The sequence below is a fragment of the Ctenopharyngodon idella genome, chromosome 3 (assembly GCF_019924925.1).
Source record: "Ctenopharyngodon idella isolate HZGC_01 chromosome 3, HZGC01, whole genome shotgun sequence".
Taxonomy (NCBI): domain Eukaryota; kingdom Metazoa; phylum Chordata; class Actinopteri; order Cypriniformes; family Xenocyprididae; genus Ctenopharyngodon; species Ctenopharyngodon idella.
Window position 1 is genome coordinate 17,698,747 of NC_067222.1, and position 23,898 is coordinate 17,722,644.

General features: G+C 38.6%; 2 protein-coding genes across 12 annotated transcripts in view; one reads left to right on the forward strand and one right to left on the reverse strand.

Moving 5' to 3' along the window:
- LOC127508159 (uncharacterized) overlaps positions 1–23,898 on the forward strand; it is a 448,826-nt gene that overhangs the window by 294,259 nt on the left and 130,669 nt on the right. The window lies entirely within an intron of this gene.
- The window catches only part of LOC127508119 (uncharacterized), a 310,593-nt gene that overhangs the window by 126,879 nt on the left and 159,816 nt on the right, over positions 1–23,898 (reverse strand). Inside the window, exon 3 of the mRNA XM_051885780.1 lies at positions 10,808–11,143. Coding sequence (XP_051741740.1) covers positions 10,808–11,143 — 336 coding nt within the window. The remainder of the gene's footprint in view (positions 1–10,807; positions 11,144–23,898) is intronic.

Consider the following 23,898-nt stretch of genomic DNA (forward strand, 5'->3'; position numbering starts at 1 on the left):
TGGTTGCTTTCAGTGTAGGTTTTTGCAAATCACACATGTGTGATGAACACAGACCATTCATTTAAGTATCTTTTTAGATGTATGACTGAACTTCTGACAAAACCAATTCTGTTTAATGAATCATTTCTTTCAACATCACAGCATGACGTTAAAGAATATGTGTATTATAGTATACAGTTTTGTTAGAGTCTATGCCACGCTGTTGTAATGCAAGCTTATTTTGAGAACTATAACATTACATACCCTTGTAAAGAAGAAATTCAAACAATCAAATTTATGTGTGTACGACATATAAGGTATATTTAGCTATAATGTAAACATAATACAGAAATCCTTTCTTCTGATCTATTGCAAAAGATTGTAATTTGTAAATGCCATTTTTCCACTAGCAGATGACACTGTTTACAATTTTTATTAGTTTGTATATATGTACAGTTTTAGATAAAGACTGCACTCTGAGTTTGGTCAAACATGCAGCTACTCGCAGGACATAATGAAAACACAAACAAATGATACTCCTATACTACATGAGTGTTTAAACTAAAAGTGTAATGTTCTTTTAGGCCATCTTTCTGGTCTGTCTATGAAGTGGTCACAAGACACATAATGCATCAACGTAAAAAGTGAGTCTTGCTGTTTTTCTGTTACATTACAGCTATTACACTTCAAACTTTTATAACTATTGCACTTAGAGCTATGCATTTCACGACACAGTCATAGACACACAGTTCTTTTGTGCTTGTCTTTAAACAACAGTTAAGTAGATGAATTGAAAATTAAATTGAAAAGTGGGATGATTCATGCCTTTTTTATTATTATTATTATTATTCTGTCAACACCAATACTTTGACACCAGTGTTTTTTGGTGTCTGTCCTTTAGAACTGATCCAGAAATGATTTGTTATTCTTTTTATGAAAATGTGTGATAGACAGTTTTTTGTCCTCATCAGCAGAATACTAAAATGTTTTAACATATTGTAAATGTCAATAGTTATAACTAGCAAATGCAAGTGAACTGTTATTAAGGAGATAATTTACATTTTATATGTGAAACAAACTCAGTCTCAGTCAGTTGGATTCTAGTTTCTATTGAACATTGTTATTGTACTGCATGTTTAACAGTGCTAGGGTTCTTGGGCTCATCAAACTTCACACAAGTCACAAAGTCTTTATCAGTGGTCATCTGACTCTGAAGCTAGACTAAATATTAGGATGTAGTTTGGAGACATTTGTGTTTTCTTTGATTTGTTTGCACTTTTCCTGAAACACACTGCTTTTTAAATTGTTTACCAATTTTTAATATCAACATTTTCAACGTATTGCTGTGTGATTGTAATATTTGTGTGTGTGTGTGTGTGTGTGTGTGTGTGCTTTCCTTACACTTTGTATCCTTGAATATGCTGTAATGTTAGTCAACTTTAGGTATTCTCGGCATCTCTTTATTCGTAGCATTTGCTTGATTTAATAAAATATTGGTTTAAATCATCATCTTCACTTGAGATCTTTACATTATTTTATTATACAATCCTAGTTTTTAAATAGCGCTGAAATAGATTTTTGGGGTGGTATGTGGATATTGAATATAGCACAAGGAACTCTGAAATATTTTATCTTGTAAAACATTTAAAATGACTTCAAACGCTATATAGACGTTTACCCTCCAGGGGTTAGAGGTTACACAGCGGGTGTTCACATTCTCTCTAGTTAAATCCTACAGGCCCTATCTACTGAATAAGCTGTAGGAAACGGTCTGCAAAGCTACAATGGCTACTCCACAAGCTCCTGAAACTTCTGTTGAAAGTTATGTTAAAACAGAAGAAAAAATTCCTTACGCACGGCAGAAAAAACACAGGATTCGTTTGACCAAGTTTCTTCATGAAGATAAAAATTTTGTGAAACAGGAATTTCTGATGGCCGATGTTTATGTGGGCGGTTTTGTTTTTAACAAAGCATCACGTACGGTTAAACTCTACGCTATGGAATTTTTTGAAGAAGAATTTACATCACAGACACCTTGTGTGCTTTTGCCCGCCAAGGACTGGTCATTTTTCTACAATCGTATCTGGACCGATCTGAATGGGATCGCTGGTAAAAGCTTTTACATGAACAAGTGGGATGGAGTGACCCCAAACGTGCGGTACAAGGTGATAAAGCCCGGTGATAACATAACTATATCAATCTGTTGGAACATGTCACTTCATGTTCAAAACCTCATTAAGTTGATGAAACCCCGTGAGGACTGCGAAATGGACTTTTCGTCTCAATCTGACGACGAATGGGACCCCGACTGGCCAATTCCAGAGGACGACCCCTTCGAATGCTGTAGGTCTACAAAGAGTCTATATTTTGAGTGGAGCGATGTACCCGCGTTAAGTACCGTCTTTTTAACAATAGACAAGTTGTTTAATTCGAGCTGAATTCATTTTGAGTATTACTGAATGATCAATCAGTCATGGTGATGCGCCTTAATATGTAATATATGGTAGCATGATGTAGCAAACCCTGAAATTAACATTGATATCGAGCCCTTGCTTCTGTTTTGTTTGTTACTTGACATTGTCCATGTTCCTTGCTATACGTGTAATTGTTTTTGTTTAATAAACTGATTGGATCCAATTTCCCTCGCCTCTAAGAATCTCTATGTTACAGACATAATGACTTATTCCAATTATAGAATTTGTTTAAAGTATGTATATTTTTTGAAAAAACACTAAAATTATTACATCGCCCTCTCATTACATTATAGTTATCAAGTCCAGTCATTTTTTTATTTATATAGCTATTTTAACAATGTGTCAAAGCAGCTTTACAGTGATAACTGGTGAATAATTTTGGCTGCACAGCAGCTCCAGAAGAAAATGGTGTCCATCTTAAGTAAATTCAGTATTGATTCATTCCATTGTAAGAATCAATAGTTATTCATTTAAGTTAATTTATCTATACGTCAGCTCTGATGTCATCAGTGATGTCATCATCCAGCTCAGTTCAGTTCTCATACAATGGTGTCAATGCAGGCAGATCAAAACACTGTTGAATATCAAGTGTCCCCAACTAAGCAAGCCAAAGGTGACAGCGGCAAGAACCCAAACTCCAAAAAAAAAAAAAAAAAAAAAAAAAGAAAACCTTGGGAGAAACCATCCCTAGTGGAAAAAAAGTATACTTTATTGTATTTGAAATATATTCCATTTTTCTATAGTACGTTGCAAATATACTAACAAAAATGTACTATATTTAAATATATAAAAAGTATATTAGAATCATGCTTTTACCTATTTTCACAATACAACTTTTAACACACTTTAAAATAATTGTACTTTAGTATATTTTCTAAAAATATATTTTAGAAAAAAATACTTGAAGTGAAAGTTCTGTTTATTTTTTAAAAGTGTATTTATTTGCACTTTATTTAAATATATATTTTAGGTATATTGTAACTGTGTGCTGAAAATGATCATTGTAACAATGCATTGAAAGTATACTTTCAAAATACATTATTAAATATCCTGAAGTTGTAGTATATTTTAAGTTCAATTTTAGAGTAATTTTTAAGTTTACTTCTTGCATGCTTGGAATTCACTTCACTACTTGGACATACATTGATTTCAGAAAGTATTAAAACAAATGATAAATGCATTAAAAGTCCATTAAACACTTTTAAATAAAGTGTATGCAGTGCACAAATGGCTACTCTTTTAACTGTAATTTAAGTATTTTAATAAGTTTATACAATGTTACAGAGAGGTACAATGTACAATAAACACAAATCCATGACAAATTTTACACAAACAGCACACAAGAAAATGTGTTCTACCGTACAGGAAGTGGCAGCAACCGGATTGTGATGTCACAAGTGGCAGTTTAACCACTACAGCAAAGTAAACACTGGCTATATTGCATAGTTCACTCACACTGCATTAACACATTAGAATAATCAGAGTTCAAAACATTGTAACATATCATTATTAATTTTAGGGGAAATAAAGCTGAAAAACAACAATTGGCATTGATATTTCTGTTTTTAAGAGCTGTGTTATTACAGGAATGATAAACAACACTGCTACAAATGAAACGGTCATAAAATAAACCCGAATTAACTGTGTCACCTGTAAATTCTTCAATAGCCATCCTCTGCAGCACAGATGTGGTACCTTTCTTTGGGCAGCCAAAACCTCTGACATTATCTTGAAACTTCTTTGACTTCTTTGTTAATAATAATAATAATAATAATAATAATTCCTTACATTTATATAGCGCTTTTCTGGGTACTCAAAGAGCTTTACATATGGAAGGGGGAATCTCCTCAACCACCACCAATGTGCAGCATCCACCTGGATGATGCGACGGCAGCCATATTGCACCAGAACGCCCACCACACACCAGCTGGAGGCCATGATGGACAGAGGCCAATGGGCAAATGTGGCCAGGATGTTCGCAAGACTCAAAATAACAAAACAAAACAAGACTTGAATTCACCAAGGCTGTAACTTAACTATGACTGAAATAAAGATCACTAACAAGACTAAGACTAGAGTAAGGAAAACAGCAGTAACATGAAAACCCCACAATGAACACAACAAACCAGCAATGACATGAGGGAAAGAGGCAATATATAAAGGGAACAGCACATCAGGTGGACACAATCACACTAACAAGGAATAAACCAGGGGGCGTGGTAACGAGAAACAAGGGGGCTTTGAACGAAAAGTCTTGATCAATTAATAGAACAAAGACGCAGTTATAGGGTTGGGTATCATTTTAATTTTAGCGATTTCCGATTCTGCTTATCGAATCTTCTTATCGATTCTTGATTCCGATTCCAATATTTTTTTATGGAGAGAAAAAAAAGAGCAAATACTTCAAGAATAATGTTTTTACCTCTTATTCTTGCCACATTTAGGCTATAACTAGTAGGCTGTAACTGTTTTTGTACTCGAGTGTGTGACGCTGCTATTGCTAATATTAGCTGCATCTGGTGCTTTGTAGCAGGACTCGCGGCTGGGAGAGTTAGGGGCCGTTCACATATCGCGTCTTTTGCACGTGCAAGTTAGTTATTTCAAATGTAGGTGCGTTTTTTCAAATGTTTGTTGTTTCAAATGTTTCCAGGCACGCCTATATGCTTTTCAGAATGAAGCGCACCGCAGGTCATGTGACAAGAATCAACCGATCAGCTTCGGCCTTTCCGTAACAACATCAAAAGCTCAGCCGGGTTTTATTTCTCATCTCCATAAATATATCTAGTAGTAAAGCTAATGCAAGGGCTATAAATCAATTAATCCTTTGCTGATACTTCCTCGTCATCGTGCAGAGCGCAGTTCATGGTTGCATAGCAACAACAGACGCCACGGGACTGAAAGCGCTTTGTAAAGGAGGAGAAAGCGGCGCGGCCACGCTTTCCACGTGTTTTTAGACGCGACATGTGAACGGTCCCTTAAACACGATGCATTCCTTCAGATTAATGCCGTGTTGAAGCAAAAGTCAGTGCCGATCGTAAGGTCCTTGTCGCAGGTCCTAGCAGATAGATACAACTGTAAAATGCTCACTGCCGTTCACTGTGCGAGAATGACTGAAAAAAGTCAGGAATCGATAAACAGAATCGAAATGTGCGCATCGTATCAAATCCCTGGTTCTTTGAAATTTGGAACCGGTTCTAAAATGGAACCGGTTCTCGATACCCAACCCTACACAGTTAGGAAGTTTTATTCGTCCACATTCATCACAACTTCCCATTCTTTTCTCCTCTTATCGCTAGTAAAGCAGTGAAGACTGACATCGCTTCTCTTGTGGCTCATCGACTGAAAATTACAACCAAAAGCTGCACAATGTGGCATCGTATATTATATTCAGAATTGCGTTGCATTAAAAATAGCAAAAGGACAGTGTCAGTAGATCACAGAGAGCAACCATTTGACGTCACCGACACAGAACGCAAACAAAATGGCAGTTGTATCAGTTGTAGTGTTTTCAGAGCTGTGATCTCACTGTTGAGCTTTAGAAACATGTTACTCTGAACTCAGTTAGTTTCAGTGATCACCTCTGAACCAGTTTACACTCAATCATTCTGTTGTCACTTCCTCTTCTTTCTTTAAGTGCTGCATGACATTCAACTCTATCTTTTCAGTTTATGAGTCTAAACCAATAACTGTGCTCTTGTGACCGGCTGTGAGAGAAGGTGAAGTGTGTTAAAGTCATTAGTTTATCAAAGTGGATTTCTGAACTAACCAGAATAAAGTTATATGAATTATTATGAACATGAATGAATCATTTCATTATTAGTTTATCTTTGCTGCTGTTCATCCTCACATTACAAGCTCCTGAATCACCATATTTGTGACAAACATCTCAGGAAAGGAGACATATTAAACAATTACAGAGGTTTAATTAAGAAAATTAGTAGAAATCATTCAAAATGAACAAAGATGCTAAAAACAGGAATGAAAAGACAAGATATGAGAATCACCAAATCATCTTCATCACACAGAACAGAGAGAGGATTTTACAAACAGTCTGTCCATTACTGTATTAATATTATAAAGCAGTTTATATATGAACCACAAGAAAATGACATTCAACACTGTAGGAAAATATCCATAAACCATATAAATGAACATAAATCTGGCCTTTTATTCGTAAAAGATATTTGAATCTAAACTTGATGGCGTCACTATTTCTTCAGGGAGTTTTTTCTCTGTTTTCTGAGAAGAAGAAAATCAAACGATGAACAATCCTCTGTGAGTTTCTGCTGTTTTAAATCTTGTTTCAGATTGTCTCCAAACTCAGCAGTATTTTATTGTAATATTGTAGGCATCTCTATTTCCTCTGGGTGCTGCGAGTCCTTCCTCCCTGCAAAATAAAAGCATGGACTGACCTCTCGTATGTGTTTTTACCATGATTGCAGATTGTTCCAGATCAGATGAGTGTGAATCATCAGATTGTGTGAAGCTCAAACTCACCAGCTCTTCTTGCACAGATGATCTGAAGAAGAATCACAGTAGGAGCAGCAAACACTGCCATCTCAACAATAATCACAATCACTGCAGGAAACATGTGTGGAAGAAGAAGAGAAACTGGACATGACTGAAGTCAAGGGGATTAAACTATGAACAGTTATTGATGAAGCATTTACAGACTGACTGATAGTTTAATGGTGTAAAGCTGTCAGTAGAAATGAACGTGTCGTACCTCTGAATAATGATCCAGCAGTCACACTGACTTCAGTTTCTGATGCTGTGTCAGCTGGATCTGTGGATCACGTCTGTTAGTTCACTTCAACACATCATGACACTTAAAAACATCATCATCATCATCATCATCATCATCATCATATATGAATGAGTTTATTTACTCTAGTAGTATTTTAGCATTTAAGCTGACTTGTTGTTTGTGTGAGGAAGTGAATGAAAAAAATTCAACAAGCACTTTCTCTGTAAACCACTGAAATGAGAAAGTCATGAATAAATATCTTGTTGTTCAGTAAATCCAGGTGTTTGTGCAGCTGCTGTCCTCTCAGAGTTTGGGGTATTTAATGACTTCTGATTCTCTGTACAAATGAAAGGATGGATTAATTAAAGCCAGTGTAAACCAGTGAAGTGAGAGACTGATGGTGTGTGACAGTGATCATGTGATCATGAACCTTGTGTAGGAGCTGCTGCTGTAGTTTGGCTTGATTTCTTCTCAGAGTTTGAGCTGCTGACTGGAATCAGTGTTGTTGAATCAGAAGATGAATGTTCAGATGCTTCACCTGTAGGACATTAACATCTAGGGTGACCATATTTTAGATTTCAAAAAAGAGGTCACTTGACAAGTGCATTGTGTTCACAATCATGCAACTATATTATTGAACTTTAATACATAAAGTTATATAACAGTCCTAGATTACCAATCAAGTAGACATGAAAGTCTTTGCAAGATGTGTGTAAAGTTGTTTTGTGTACAGTGAAGCCCCTGCGGTAACACTTTCCATGAAGATCATGCCTATAATGAATTATAGTGTAATGATGGGTCGACAGAATGTGGATCCATTTGCAGCTAGTTTATTAAAAGTACTTACAGAGTAGACAGGGCAAAGGCAGAGGCATAAACAGTAACAGGCAATGGTCGAGGCAGGCGGCAGACAAACAGAGTCAGGGTACAGGCAAGGATCAGGGCAGGCAGCAAACAATCACAGTCCAGGAAACAGGCAAAGATCAGGGTAGGCAGCAAAGGGTCGCAGGGAATAAACAGTCCAATCGGTAACAGATAAACAGTCCACAGAAAAACGCTCAGAAATGATCACCTCGGCAAATCAAGACTTCGCAAAGGGCGTGTGTGTGTGTGTGTCTTAAATAGTCCAGGTAATGATCTGCAGGTGTGTGTGGCAATTGGTGATTGGTGCATGTGATTGGAAGGGAGGATTATGGGAAGTGGAGTCCAGGAACTGACAGGAACAGACAGTGATCGTGACATATAGCTCCATTCATACTTATTTATAAGCAAGTATTAGTTATACAACATATTTATAAAGACTTATTAAGACCTATACCACATTATAAGAACAGTTATAGTTACATTTATATTATTTTTTATGTCATGCATTTTCCTTTTCAATGCTCATGCTCATAATTCATTATACATTTATAAGTATTAATTAGTCAGTAGTATATATATTATATTATAGTTACAATGACTTTTTATTCAGATTTATTTCTGTAATATTAGTGAATATATTGTTAATAGCTGTGTTGTGTTCATATAAATACTTATTGTGAGTGATAATACAGTTACCGATCTCTAGAAATGCATCATTGATGGCTTTAAGTAAAGTGAAAACATAGGATGCAATTTTCCTAAATCAAAAGTTAAGAAATCATGAAGATGTGCTCATTATACATTTTAAGTTGTTTACTTGTTAATTTAACTAATGAAAAACAATTCCTGTAATCAAAAAACAAATCAGAAATCATTAATACAAACAGTTGGAAAAAATGTATCTTTTTTTAATGTTACATACTAGCAAAACACTGCAACAATATTTTTAAAGTACAATTCCAAACTGCTATAAGCAATACCATATGGCTGAGGAGATACAGATTTTAACAAATCAAAATTAAATTTCATGACCTCTAATGCAAACTATAGCCATTAAAGACATAATAACTAATTGGTACAGCAAACAAGTGTCTCTGGAACTATTTTATATTTGATCATTTATAAATCAGTGTATAATGGATTATAAACATGCACATTGAAAAAGCAAATGCATGACTTTTAAACAGGGGCACCGTTACGGGGATGCAGAGTATGCCAGGCATATGGCCCAGGATACTAGGGGCCCCAACTCACGACTGTAACTAGGGGTGTAATGGTTCTCTGTAAGAAAATCGAATCGTTCGGGTTTCCACCCACAGTTCGGTTTGACAAAATATAACCATTTAGCCATTAAAAACATGAAAAAATCAAGGAAAAAAAAAATCGTCAGATTGTTGGTCACGGATGTGTCAAAAGACCTAATTCAATAAGTCTGTATTGAAAGCGGTCTTCTGTGTGGGTGCAAAACTTTATTCTTCAGAGAATATTCTTGAATCATTATTCCCGAATTTGTTTGTGTTGGCTTGGTATATAGCTTATCTATATTCAATCGGCTCTATATATTCTAACCACCAGATTTAGTTTTTTGAAGTGATCGTTATTTATTTAGAACATTATTTTAGAACGTATTATTTCTTTGGTGACACATCATGCAGCCACACAGACAGATATGTATCGCGTTTATTTCGTTTTTCCTTTTTATTCAAAATATTCACTTGTTAACTATAGGCTTTCATGTATTATATGATATATTCTGATTGTCAAATATGTGGAAGTGAATGTGTTGTGTCGTTTATACACCTTTAATGATCATGTTAGTTGATATAACACGCCATGAGTTTGCCCTGCAATTCAGAGGATCACATAAATTCATCCATTTTCCCCGAAATACATAAAAGTAAGATGTTGCTTGAAAAAAATATAAATGTTAATTAATAAATTATTTCAATTTCTCATTAAAACGTCAAAAGAAAAACAAAAAACAAAACATTCATCTGCAAGAAGGGGGCCCAGAATTATGTCTTGCATACCCCCCTTAAAACTCTTCATGGTGCCCCGCTTATAAGTAATTATAAAAATAATATAAATGTATCTATAACTGTTCTTATAATGCAGTATAGGTCTTAATGAGTCTTTATAAATATATTTATAGAATAGTAATACTTATAAATAAGTATAAATTGACCTATTAATCATTATATGGTCTTCATAGAAAAGTGTTACCGCATTAAAGTAAGAAATAAATAAACTACATAATCAAATGTAAAATTAAAACAGCATAGTCTTCACATAAATTTAATATTTTCATATGATTATTCATTCAAAAAGTTACTCATTCAATTGCAGTGAGTGATTTTCTCTTTTTCTTTTGTTGTTTGACAGACAGCAGCAGGTGTACTTCATTAGGCTGCTTTCATTTAAGACCTATTCACGGATTTCTATTGACACGCATCCGATATATTTCCCAACTGTTTCATTTAAGACATAACTGACTGTGTTTACATGAATACTTATCAGGAAAGACATTTTGACATAACAGTCTGTGTGTGTATTTAACCGTTTGAGTAGGCTATAATAAGCAGCCGCGAAAGAGAACTAAAGAGAACTAAAGGGATCACGCGCTGTCACGCTGCATTCACACGGGGCGTCTGCGTTAACGCTTCTCGTCCGGGCATGTCCGGGAAAAGGATATATGGTCACCCTATTAACATCATTTTTTACAGTAGTAATAGTTGTTTCTCACCTGAATACTTGACAGTGTATCTGACTGAGGTCTGGAGTTGATTTCTGAGAGTAAGCTGACATCTCCACTCTCTGTTGTCATCTTCATTCAGGAGTGTTGTAGTCAGAGTGATGATACAGTGATCTGATGAGAATAATATCTGATATCTGGAGTCTGTCCTCAGATCAACACCAGTCTGATTCACCCACAACAGCTGAAGTCCCTCATAACGAACCCGATAATAACAGGAGAATCCAGTATATGAATACAACTGACAGGAGAGAGTCACAGAGCGACCTGGACTGATCTCAGTCTGTGAGGATGATGATGATGATGATGATGATGGAGACACTGAAACTGAACACAAGACACAAATCACAGACTCTTCAATCATCATCAGAGTTTAAAGGGAGAATCTGCTCTTTTTAAATTGACCTCATAATCATAAACTTACCATGAAGAACATGCAGAGAAACACGTGTATCAGTTCCTTGTTGTTTGTCATTCACATATTGTCTGCAGGTGTATAATCCAGAATCTTCTTCTGTGACGTTCTTGATGTTCAGAGAGCAGTCAGACCCCAGACGCAGTCTCTCATGTCTCTCTGTGTCTTTCTTCTTTTTCCCATCGGCAATCAGTGAAACTGTCCCTGAATGTGTGAATCTGTTATAGATCCATGTAGTTGATTTGCAGTTAGAAAGATCATTATTACAGGACAGACGGACATTTTCACCAGAACTGAAGAACACCTTCTTAGTCACTGCACTGGTACCTGAAACACAGTATATTTGAGTGATTATTGACGGATGCACCCCGTCTACGGTCAAGGTGTACGTGGCAGCTATTGCAACAAACCATGCCCCTATAGCTGGCCAGACTAGGTCTTGGTTGTCAAATGTCTCAGGAGGCTGAGAAACCACACGATTCCATCTGGGGACCTGTCTACAGTCCAGAAGGCACTCAGAGGAACTCAGTTTGAGCCACTTACAATGGCTGACCTTCGGCCTCTCTCTGTAAAGACTGCCCTTCTGCTGGTTCTGGCATCGGTCAAATGACTTGTCAATCTGTAGGCTCTTTCAGTGGATGTGTCTTGTCTCGAGTTTGGGCCTAATCATAGTAAGGCATCCTTAGACCAAGACAAGGCTATGTGCCTAATGTGTGAAAAAGTTACTAATTCCCCAAAACCATGAAACTTGTTGAACTCAGTTGAACTAAACACAGCCAGTCCTGATTACTGCAGCTCTGTTTAATCAACACTTAAATACAACTTGAAGTTAGCTGAAAGGTCTTACCCAGTAACACACTACACTGTGTAAAAAAAAAAAAAAAAAAAAAAAAAGGAAAAGGAAAATAACGGTCAAAGACCATCAACTGAAGTAACATATTTAGACAGAAAAAGAGAAGATAACTGACTTTCAGCCACAGCCTTACCAACTGCAAAGGAGCAGGAGCTGTATGACCCTGTAGCCCAAGACTGAAGCTCAGCAGGGTTGAGTCTGGTCAGGATTGGATAGGAGACTCCTGGAAGACTAGGCTGCTGCTCGAAAAGGGGTGTTAGTGATGCCAGCAGGGGGCGCTGCTCAGCCTGTGAATAGATCCTGAAAGATCAAGTAGATCAAAACTACATGATGATTACATCTTTTTCATCAATAAGAAGCCAACATCAGCTGATCACATTTTCTTGTGTTTTTCCTGCCATAAAAATAATGTTCAAGCAAACACTGATAGTGACTTCTAATTAAACTATTACTTTTTAATAAATCAACGTCTAAACCTCTGTTAATTCTCAATAAGAACTTCTGTAGATGTGACAGAAATAAAGTCAAACTGGTTTGAAGCTGGTTATTGTGTTTGTTTAATCCTCCTCTACTGAGATCTTGAGATATTTAATGTCGTACAGTCTGACATTAATGACAACTGAGATCCCCCAGTGTGACATGGCCTGCAGCGGGGATCATGTTGGTACAATCTGACAAGCAACAATCGTAGAAGACTAAACTCTGCAGGAGTTTAGAAGACTAAACTCTGCAGGACAGTGGCCCTCCAGGATCAACGTTCCCCACCCCTGAGATAGAGTGATGTCTGACCAAGGTGGAACCGAGGAGCCAAAGTGGAGCCGACTGGTTGATGGGCCACAGTGGAGATATGGGATCAGCAACCTAGAGTGAAGACAGGAGATCCACTCTTCAAGTCAGAGCTGGTGGCTGAAAGATCTGCAACGAATCCAACTTTAAGGGTGGAACCAAAAGAGGAGGAGACGAGGGACTGGAGACAGCCAGTAAAAGTGGGGCTGAACAAATGACTGCTGTATGACTGTGAAAAAGGCCTGGATGCTTATAATCCCATATAATCCTGACCAATCACAGCGCACAATGTTACCATTGCGTCACGTGTGCTGAAGCGGAACCGCATTGGAAATAGAGAGAGAAGAGTCAGCGCATGTTAGAGTCTAAAGTTTGTCATCGTCATTATAGTTCATCCATCGATGCTTTATTGCTGTTCAGTTTAAGACTGGATTGAGTTGCTGTGTGCGTACATATCACAACCACACATGTATACTCAAACAACTCTTCAGTAAACAGAGTTAGAACTTAGACCCTGCTTGATGTGTCTCTTCAACTAAGAGTCAACTCACACAGTTCTAACCGACTGCCTGCTGCGTTTCGCACAGATCTAAATTAGCCAAACTTCAAACCTCTCCAATTCAAGTGGTCCTTCGAGCCGGATCGGCGAATCACAGCAGAGAGATGACATCCCACCCTGAGCCAGATCCTCCTGTTGTCCGACCTAGACGACAAATAAGGCTACCTGCACATCTAGCAGACTATCAAGTTCCTGGTTCAGGCTATGTGAAGAGAGTATTACCAACTGCTGGTCTGAATGAAGCTGAAATGCAGGAAGCTCTGCCCATGCCAGAGAATGCATCGCGGTCATCCTCTCCAAAGAGCCAGCCCTCATACAGAGATGAACTAATACTCCAAGATGAATGGTGAGAGACATTTGAGGATATGTCACCAGAGAAGGAGAAGTCCAACAGTTATCTGACATTAAGTCTATGTGGCGTGAGATGAAAAGAGACAGTGATGAGCTTCACAGCCACATCCTACCTGAAATGCGATCACTGGTCACCCAGAGAAAGCCTGCAGCTTATTCTGATGATACTCCTCAATACAGACCTGTCCAGAGTGAGCCGTTGACAAGGCAGATGAGGGACCTTACGCTTTCACCCAGGTCAGAGCAGATGTGTGCTAACGTGAGCCATCGCGCCCCCCCACAGAGGTCTTATGCATACTCACAACAGCCTGTTGAAGCCATGCATTATCACGACGAGACTCCTCAATCTAGATATGGTCTCTATCCAGGTGAAAGAGAGTCCCATTTATCACAATGACCTGAGATTACATCTAGAGCTGAGATGTTACATGTTCAAGAGAAGATATACAGAGGACCTAAACCTACCATACCCAGCCTGACAGCATCTGACCCCAGACAGTTTTCAAGACTGCGGATGGCGCTGGAGAACCTCCTGCCGGAAGATGCAAGTGAGCGCTTCAAATATCAGATCCTGACTGATCATTTAAAGCTTGAAGAGGCACTCTTGGTAGCTGACTCATACTGTAATTCCATGAGACCGTACACAGACACCATGCAAGCTCTTGTAAAGATGTATGGACAACCCCATAAGCTTGTTCTGCGGAACATCGCTGAAGTGCTGGAAGGACCCAACATTAGACCAGGAGATGTTAGAGCATTCAAGCTCGTGTGCGCTCATTAGTATGTAGTATGCTAGAGCAGTTGGGGTCAGAAGGGGCGGCTGAGTTGGAATGTGGTTCGCATGTGTCCAGGCTGCTCCTCACGAGCTTAAGACCAGTTTCAAGAGGTATGTCCACCCATCCAGTATAACAGTTCCTACTCTCCTTGACTTTGCGGATTGGTTAGAGTACGAGTTCCAGGTTCAGTATGATACTGCCAGGACAGTTACTTGTGCTCCAGACTTATCGACCAAGAAGAGAGACGATCGTTACAACCCCAAGCATCCAGGGAAATCCACGAGCATCCTGCTGAGTGCCGAGAAGCTTGCTGCAGACAGTGAATGCAAAGTGTCTGCTCCAGAGTCCAGACCCAGCTCCAACAGGTACAGAGAAAAGTCACGTGCTTACTGTAATTATTGCGACAGTGCCAGTCATTTCCTTAATGGATGTCTGAACTTTAAAGAGCTGAATAAGGAACAGAAAGAGGCCTGGATTCGCAAGAATAACCGCTGCTGGAGATGCGGTCGCAATCATCATTCAATTCAATTCAATTTCAATTCACATTTATTTGTATAGCGCTTTTCACAATACATATCGTTTCAAAGCAGCTTTACAGAGAATGCATGTCAACATTACAATTTGGAGAATGCAGTTAGCTAATAATGTAATAATTTAGGCGATTAATATACAATCACTGTTAGCAATTTAATTGAAGGTAGAAGCAAAGAGCTCCTGGAAAAATGAATTACATATTAACAATAATTAGGATATATAGAAATTTGCGAATGTGCGTGTTGATCCAGATGTTGCATCTTCTGAAGTCATCGCAGGAGTTGGCGCCGTCTCTTCCAAAGTTTTAGTCATCTGAGGTCTTCTTAAGAGGCTGGGTCCAAACTGAAACTGATGTACTCTCTAGTCACCTCGGGACGGGCGTCCCGAGGTAAAACAGAAAAGCAAATGGAGAATAATTAGCATAGCTGCTGTTCATAACATTAAGCAAAGATAGTCATGTGCAATTGATCTGATATGAGATGCATTATGTGAGTGCTTGGCTAAAGAGATGTGTCTTTAATCTAGATTTAAACTGGGTGAGCGAGTCTGAGCCCCGAACATTATCAGGAAGGCTATTCCAGAGTTTAGGAGCCAAATGTGAAAACGCTCTCCCTCCTTTAGAGGACTTAGCTATCCTAGGTACAACCAGAAGTCCAGAGTTTTGTGATCTTAAAGAGCGTGAAGGATTGTAAGGTGATAAAAGATCGGTTAAGTACACAGGAGCTAAACCATTTAGAGCCTTATAGGTCATTAGCAGTACTTTATAATCGATACGGAACTTAATAGGTAACCAGTGAAGAGATTATAAAATTGGTGTTATATGATCATATTTTCTTGACCTGGTAAGAACTCCAGCAGCTGCATTTTGTACCAATTGTAGCTTGTTTATTGAGGAAGCAGGGCAACCAGCTAGTAATGCATTACAGTAATCTAGTCTAGACATCATGAAAGCATGAACTAACTTTTCTGCATCAGAAACAGATAACATATTCCGTATCTTAGCAATGTTTCTGAGGTGGAAGAAGGCTGTTTTTGTAACATATGAAATATGATTTTCAAAGGACAAGTTGCTGTCTAATATAACACCCAGGTCTTTAACTGTCGAGGATGGAGTAACAGTACATCCTTCTAAATGCAAATTGTAGTCTGAGAGATTCTGTGTACAGGTTTTTGGCCCAATAAGTAATACTTCAGTCTTATCTGAATTTAATAGAAGAAAATTACTAGTCATCCAATGTTTTACTTCTTTAACACACTCTGTCAGATTGGATAATTTAGAGTTTTCATCTGGTTGTGTTGAAATATATAATTGAGTATCATCGGCATAGCAGTGGAAACTAATTCCATGTCTTCTTATAATATTACCAAGTGGCAGCATGTATATTGAAAATAGCAGAGGGCCTAACACAGATCCTTGAGGCACTCCATAGTTTACTATCGTTATCTTAGATTTTTCCCCGTTTAAATAAACAAAATTGTGACGGTCTGATAGATACGACCTAAACCACCGTAATGCCTGTCCCTGGATACCAGTGTAATTCTGTAGTCGATCTAGGAGTATTTTATGATCTATAGTGTCGAACGCAGCACTGAGATCAAGTAACACTAGTATTGAGATACAGCCTTGGTCAGAAGCTAGAAGTAAGTCATTTGTTGACTCCTTTGCCGCCCTCCAAGATGAGCTACAGAGTCATCTCGCTAGCCAGCAGATCAAGTTCATCTACAACTCGCCAGGTGCACCTCACTTTGGTGGTTGCTGGAAGAGGGAGATCCGCTCGATCAAGGCAGACCTCAGAGTGACCATCGGGGCCCAGACTGTCACTGAGGAAGTGTTGAGAACAGTCCTGGTCGAGGTTGAAGGTATTCTCAACTCAAAGCCTCTTCGGTATATTTCCTCAGATGTGGCCGACCTTGACCCAATCACACCATATTGCTTCCTGATCGGCTGTCGTGATGCGTCTTTACCTCAGGTGGTTTATCAAGTGTCTGAGATCCTGAGTCGCCGGCGATGGTGCCACAGCCAACTACTCGCAGAGCACTTCTGGAGACATTTCCTGAAGTACTACTTACCCAGTCTCCAAGCCCGCCAGAAGTGGAAGACAGAGAAGAAGTCACTAGAGATCGGGGATGTGGTCATGATCATAGATCCTCAACTTCCTCGTGCCCTCTGGCCAGTAGGCAAAGTCACCCAAGTGTTCCCAGGCTCAGATGGCCGTGTTCGGACAGCCAACGTAGACGTCAAGGGTAGGACCTACACACGAGTCGTAGCCCGTCTCATCCAGCTTCCAGCCCTACCGGAGGATGATCAGGACAAGATATAGACCTTTTGTGAGATGATCGAATTCAGTTCCTGAATTCGGGGGCGGCTGTGCAAAAGGCCCGGATGCTTTAAATGTCCCATATAATCCTGACCAATCACAGCGCACAATGTTACCAAGTGATAACAAAAATAGTCTTTAAAAAGCCAACACAATGTTTTTGTCCACTTTTGGGAATAAATGAACGTCTCCAAAGATTGGTTCCTGTTCAGAACTTGACTGATGACATTAGAATTTTCCCGGGATGCATGCATGTCCACAAACACAAATGTGCTCAGTTCTTCTTCAGAGAAGATCACTGTTCCAACACTCCAATCATTTCAGCAAACTTTCAAATCCATTACAACTACTTAAGACAATCACTAAGGAGTAGACCATTTTTAATATGCCATTACAGGTGACATTTTGTGTAATTCGAGTACAATACACAGTCTAAAGGTGCAGTCACATTTAACGTTACCATTGCTTGGCGAAATCCATTAATTGCTAAAGGTATCTTCATTATCGGGAATTTTGTGGAAAAAAGATTTCGATTTTGAATCAGGTTTTCCATGCTAATTCGCTGCTTTGACCAACATAAATCTGCTTGGTTTAGCTGTACTTCAGCTACACTATTGACAATGGACATTTTGCCTGCTTTTAAACCAGTATTAAAATATTAGCAGCAGAAAATATTGTTTTTGTAAGTAAATATAAGTAAAAATATGATTACAGCTTACCTCAGGAATCTTGCTATCATCGGCGTGATTCAGCCCAAATCATATCCTCCCTGGTATAAAAGGTGTTTTTAACGATCACGAGCAGTTGTGACATGAAATCGGTAGTCAATTAACATAATGAAGTGATATGGTATAATTGTTTTATTTTCAACAATATAGATGTAAAAACTAAATAGTCTCTGTCATTAAAAGACTATGGACTGACTGGATTCTATTCAGTCAATGTCCCTAGTTGCTATTGGTTCAGTTCAGTTAGCTAATTTAAATAACGGACACACACTTTTTTAGTTAATACTGACACAAAACGTGTAAATTAGAGTGTTACACATAATTTGTGTAATTTTTTAACACAAGGCTGGCCCGTGTGGTCCGATCCAACAGACGAGCTACTGTAGCTCAAATTGCTCAAGAAGTTAATGCTGGTTCTGATAGAAAGGTGTCAGAATACACAGTGCATCAGTTCGATGCGTATGGGGCTGCATAGCCGCAGACCAGTCAGGGTGCCTGTTACGACCCTGGTCTAGGTCAGGGAAGCAGCATATATAAAATGTTCTGGAAAGATCAGTTTCAACAATTTCTTTTTTATTATTTTTCTGTTTAATTTTGTCACAAAGCCAAGAAAATAAATGAAGCTATTTCTTCAGGGCTGGGCAAGGCCAAAACAATAAACAAAACGGACACTAAACTAAACCCGAATTTTAACTAAACCCTATAAAAAAAAAAGAAAAAGAAAATACAGTGGTCCTTACATAACTTCCTGGCTAATTCAACACAGGAAAAAAGATGTACACAAAAGAAAAAAGCACCCAACCCCTACCGCTTCAGTAACCAAAGAAAATATTATATGTACAATATTTACAAGAAATGGCAACACAACTGCCACAATAAAGAAATGAAAAGAATTATAAAAAAATGCAAAAACAATATGGTCAAGAATCAAAATGAGAGTGCTTTACAGAAGTGAATAAGAATTGGTGACAACTCAAAACAATGTACATGATTTAGATTTAGAACTATATCAATAACACCAGTAGCTACAACATGCAAACACCACTCTCCCCTCTGCCACGTCCGCATCCCAGGCGTTTTTTCCAAGGAACGTTCCACTCGAATCCACCAATCCGTCTCGCCTACGTCCAATCAAGGCGGAGCTACCTGAGAGCGAGAGAGAGAGAGAGAGAGAGAGAGATGCGCACGCACGTCTCCACACACAGGGAAAAAGGGGGAGGAAAAACAACAATACGTCTTCTGACGTAACAGTGCCCATGCTGACCCCTGTCCACCACTGAAAGAGCCAACAGTGGACACGTGAGCATCAGAACTGGACCACGGAGCAATGGAAGAAGGTGGCCAGGTCTGATGAATCTCGTTTTCTTAAACATCACGTGGATGGCCGGGTGCGTGTGCGTCTCTTACCTGGGGAACACATGGCACCAGGATGCACTATGGGAAGAAGGCAAGCTGGTGGAGGCAGTGTGATGCTTTGGGCAATGTTCTGCTGGGAAACCTTGGGTCCTGTCATCCATGTGGATGTTACTTTGACACGTACCACCTACCTAAGCATTGTTACAGACCATGTACACCCTTTCATGGAAACGGTATTCCCTGGTGGCTGTTGCCTCTTTAAGTAGAATAATGCTCCTGCCACAAAGCAGAAATGGTTCAGGAATGGTTTGAGGAGCACAACAACGAGTTTGAGGTGTTGACTTGGCCTCCAAATTCCCCAGATCTCAATCCAATCGAGCATCTGTGGAATATGCTGAACAAACAAGTCCGATCCATAGAGGCTCCACCTCGCAACTTACAGGACTTAAAGGATCTGCTGCTTACATCTTGGTGCAGATACCACAGCACACCTTCAGGGGTCTAGAGGAGTCCACGCCTCGACGGGTCAGGGCTGTTTTGGCAGCAAAAGGGGGACCAACACAATATTAAGAAGGTGGTCATAATGTTATGTCTGATCTGTGTATATAAATCTGAATAAAAGTATTTAGCTTTTGTACCGGTCCCCCATCTCAGGCGAGTCACGTTCAGCAGTCTCAGAAAGATCTGACATCAACCAGCTCTTTCCCGGCACCCTCACAAAACCACTGTAACATCCTTGCCACCTCTGGTGATTCGGAGGGCAGCGGTTTCCAACTAAATGTTGGATGTTCTGCCGCTTCCTGTTATCAAACAGGACACAGAACATTCAACATTCCCCCATCAGCAAGTACTAAAATTTGTACCCCTTTAAAGAGACCTTGGCAGCATGGAAGCTACTTCCCGGTATCTCTTCTTGGGTCCTAAAGACAGTAGGAAAATGAGTACGCCTTCCTTGTTTCAATGGCGTGGTCCCCACTACCGTGAAACCAGAGCAGGTGTGTCTGCTGTCACAAGGCAAGGCAAGGCAATTTTATTTGTATAGCACATTTCATACACAATCTTAATTCAAAGTGCTTAACATAAAGAAGAATCAAATACATAATAATAAAAATGGAACACATAAGAAATAGAAATAACAGTAAAAACAGAGAATTTCACTATCTGGATGGAAGACCTAAGAAGTTTCAGGGAGTTATTTGTAGCAGATCTAAACGCATCTATCCATCAGAGCGGATCTAAATGGATGTTCCTCACACATCAGGACCACTGTCTAGCTCTACCTGTTTAGGCACTTCAAACTGATACACAAAGTTTCAATCTCCCCTTTTGCCAAGACACCTCAAACTGCACCACACAGCCCTAATCCCCCTTCCGGAGATATCTTATCTATGCACCACAGCTCAAATTTCCCCTTTGGAAAGTGCCCCAACCAACGTGTTTTGATTTCTGAAATTCCACAAGAGAATCTCTTCTGGGCAAATGGACCAAAGAACATGTTCCCCTCCCAGAGAGAGAGAGAGAGTCAGCTATGCATTCAGTCAAGCCAGCATTAAGTGAGGCTTTTGAAAGGGAATGTCTTAAGTTATTTGACTGTAACCCTGTTCCCTGAAAAAGCAGGAACGGGAACTGAAGATTTCCCATCTTCTCTAATTAATGCCTCTGACGCATGCGCATTCCCATGACATCACTGCCGAGGCTATACATGTTCAAAGTCAATTTCATTGATGTGTTGCACACATATTCATAGCTGGTCACTCCAGAAGACATTCCCATAGCACTGAATTCATGACCCCTTTAAGAAAATTATTAGCAATTATTCAAAATTCAATCTAAACTTGGTGTCACTATTTCTTCACAGAGTTTTCTGAGAGGAAGAAAATCAAACAGTAACAAATCCTCTGAGTTTTAAATCTTGTTTCAGATTGTCTCCAAACTCAGCAGTATTTTATTGTAATATTGTAGGCATCTCTATTTCCTCTGGGTGCTGCGAGTCCTTCCTCCCTGCAAAATAAAAGCATGGACTGACCTCTCGTATGTGTTTTTACCATGATTGCAGATTGTTCCAGATCAGATGAGTGTGAATCATCAGATTGTGTGAAGCTCAAACTCACCAGCTCTTCTTGCACAGATGATCTGAAGAAGAATCACAGTAGGAGCAGCAAACACTGCCATCTCAACAATAATCACAATCACTGCAGGAAACGTGTGGAAGAAGAAGAGAAACTGGACATGACTGAAGTCAAGGGGATTAAACTATGAACAGTTATTGATGAAGCATTTACACGTTTAAATTTCAATGGTTATCAGCATGAATGAACTGCATTCAAAATGAACTGTTCTCTCTCAATCTGACTGTTATAGGAGGCCCTCTTGTGGCCCGAGAGAGAAGGGGAAGGATTTTTCTTCATAGAGTCAAAGTTCATGATGAGCAGCTCTAACTTCTCTAGAGGAAACTCAGTTATACATTCAGATAGTGATTCTAGATAAGATTCCAGATAAAACAAAAAAATAATACGTTTGTGAAAAGCTGTATTTTCTCTGCAAAGAATATGTAGAGAAGTTCCTATAGTTCTACTGTAATTGGCACTGTAAAGCACTGAAATGAGGAAGACATGCATAAAAACCTCGCTGTGCAGCAACTGCAGATTTTCTGTGTGCAGCTGAAGTCATCTCAGAGTTTGATCTGCTGACTGGAAACTGTGTCTCTGAATCAACTGGAGCTGCAGAAGATGAAGGTTCAGATGCTTCATACTGTAGAACATTAACATCAGTTTGTTCTGAATGACATTATTAATCCTCATGTCTCTGTTTCAGAGAGTCTTCAGAGTTATTGAGTTAATATAAGAAAGACATGAATAAATACCTTGTTGTTCAGTAAATCCAGGTGTTTGTGCAGCTGCTGTCCTCTCAGAGTTTGGGGTATTTAAGGACTTCTGATTCTCTGTACAAATTAAAGGATCGACTGCAGAAGATGAATGTTCAGATGCTTCATCTGTAGGACATTAACATCATATTTTACAGTAGTAATAGTTGTTTCTCACCTGAATACTTGACAGTGTATCTGACTGAGGTCTGGAGTTGATTTCTGAGAGTAAGCTGACATCTCCACTCTCTGTTGTCATCTTCATTCAGGAGTGTTGTAGTCAGATTGATGATACAGTGATCTGATGAGAATAATATCTGATATCTGGAGTCTGTCGTCAGATCAACACCAGCCTGATTCACCCACAACAGATGAAGTCCATCAGAACAGAGCCAATAATCACAGGAGTATTCAGAATACAACTGACAGGAGAGAATCACAGAGCGACCTGGACTGATCTCAGTCTGTGAGGATGAAGATGATGATGATGATGATGGAGACACTGAACACAAGACACAAATCACAGACTCTTCAATCATCATGTGAGTTTAAAGGGAGAATGGTGTTCTTCATAAATTGACCACATAATCATAAACTTACCATGAAGAACATGCAGAAAAACATCTGCATCAGGTCCTTGTTGTTTGTCATTCACATATTGTCTGCAGGTGTAAAATCCATGAGCTTCTTCTGTGACGTTCTTGATGTTGAGAGAGCAGTCAGACCCCAGACTCAGTCTCTCATGTCTCTCTGTGTCTTTCTTCTTTTTCCCTCCAACAATCAGTTCAACTGCTGCTGAATGTGTGAATCTGTTATAGCTCCATGTAGTTGAGTTGCAGTCAGAGAGAGCATTCCCTTGTGAAAAAGAAGTGCACTTAATTGTATTGAAAGTGTACTGTTTGTGTACTTCAAATCTTAAAAGTATACTTTTTAAAAAGTGCACTTGCAGATAATATAATACAATTAAAATTAAAGGCCACTTAATTGTATTTAAAAAGAATATACTTTAATGACAATATTTATTAACACGCTTAAGTGCACTTTTTAAAAATGCACTTTGTAATAATGTCTAATTAAGTTTTACTTAAAGAAAATACACTTTAATGACAATATTTACTAACACACTCAAGTACACTTTTTAAAAATGCACTTAATTTTTACTTAATTATGACTTTATAGTGTTTTAAATAAGTACACTTATTTTGATGTATTGACTAATATACTAAAGCACATGAAATATAATTTATTTTAATTTCAACTTGTGTGTTGTCCAAAATGACATTTGTTAATGTATTTTAAATGTGCTTCATTAGCTCAGAGCTTGTTTCAGGTTATGTGCCAAAACATGACTGGTACACGGGTCCAGAAGGTACAAATATGCATTTTTCATTAAAGAAAATTTAACTTAAATTATTTTTTTTTCTATAAACATGCTATATATGTACAGTATATAATGTCTTAATTTGTTATTTTGCCTATACTTGCAGATTGCAAAAAAATAAAACCAAATGCTCAGAGTCAGACAGCTCTGTCACTTTTACTT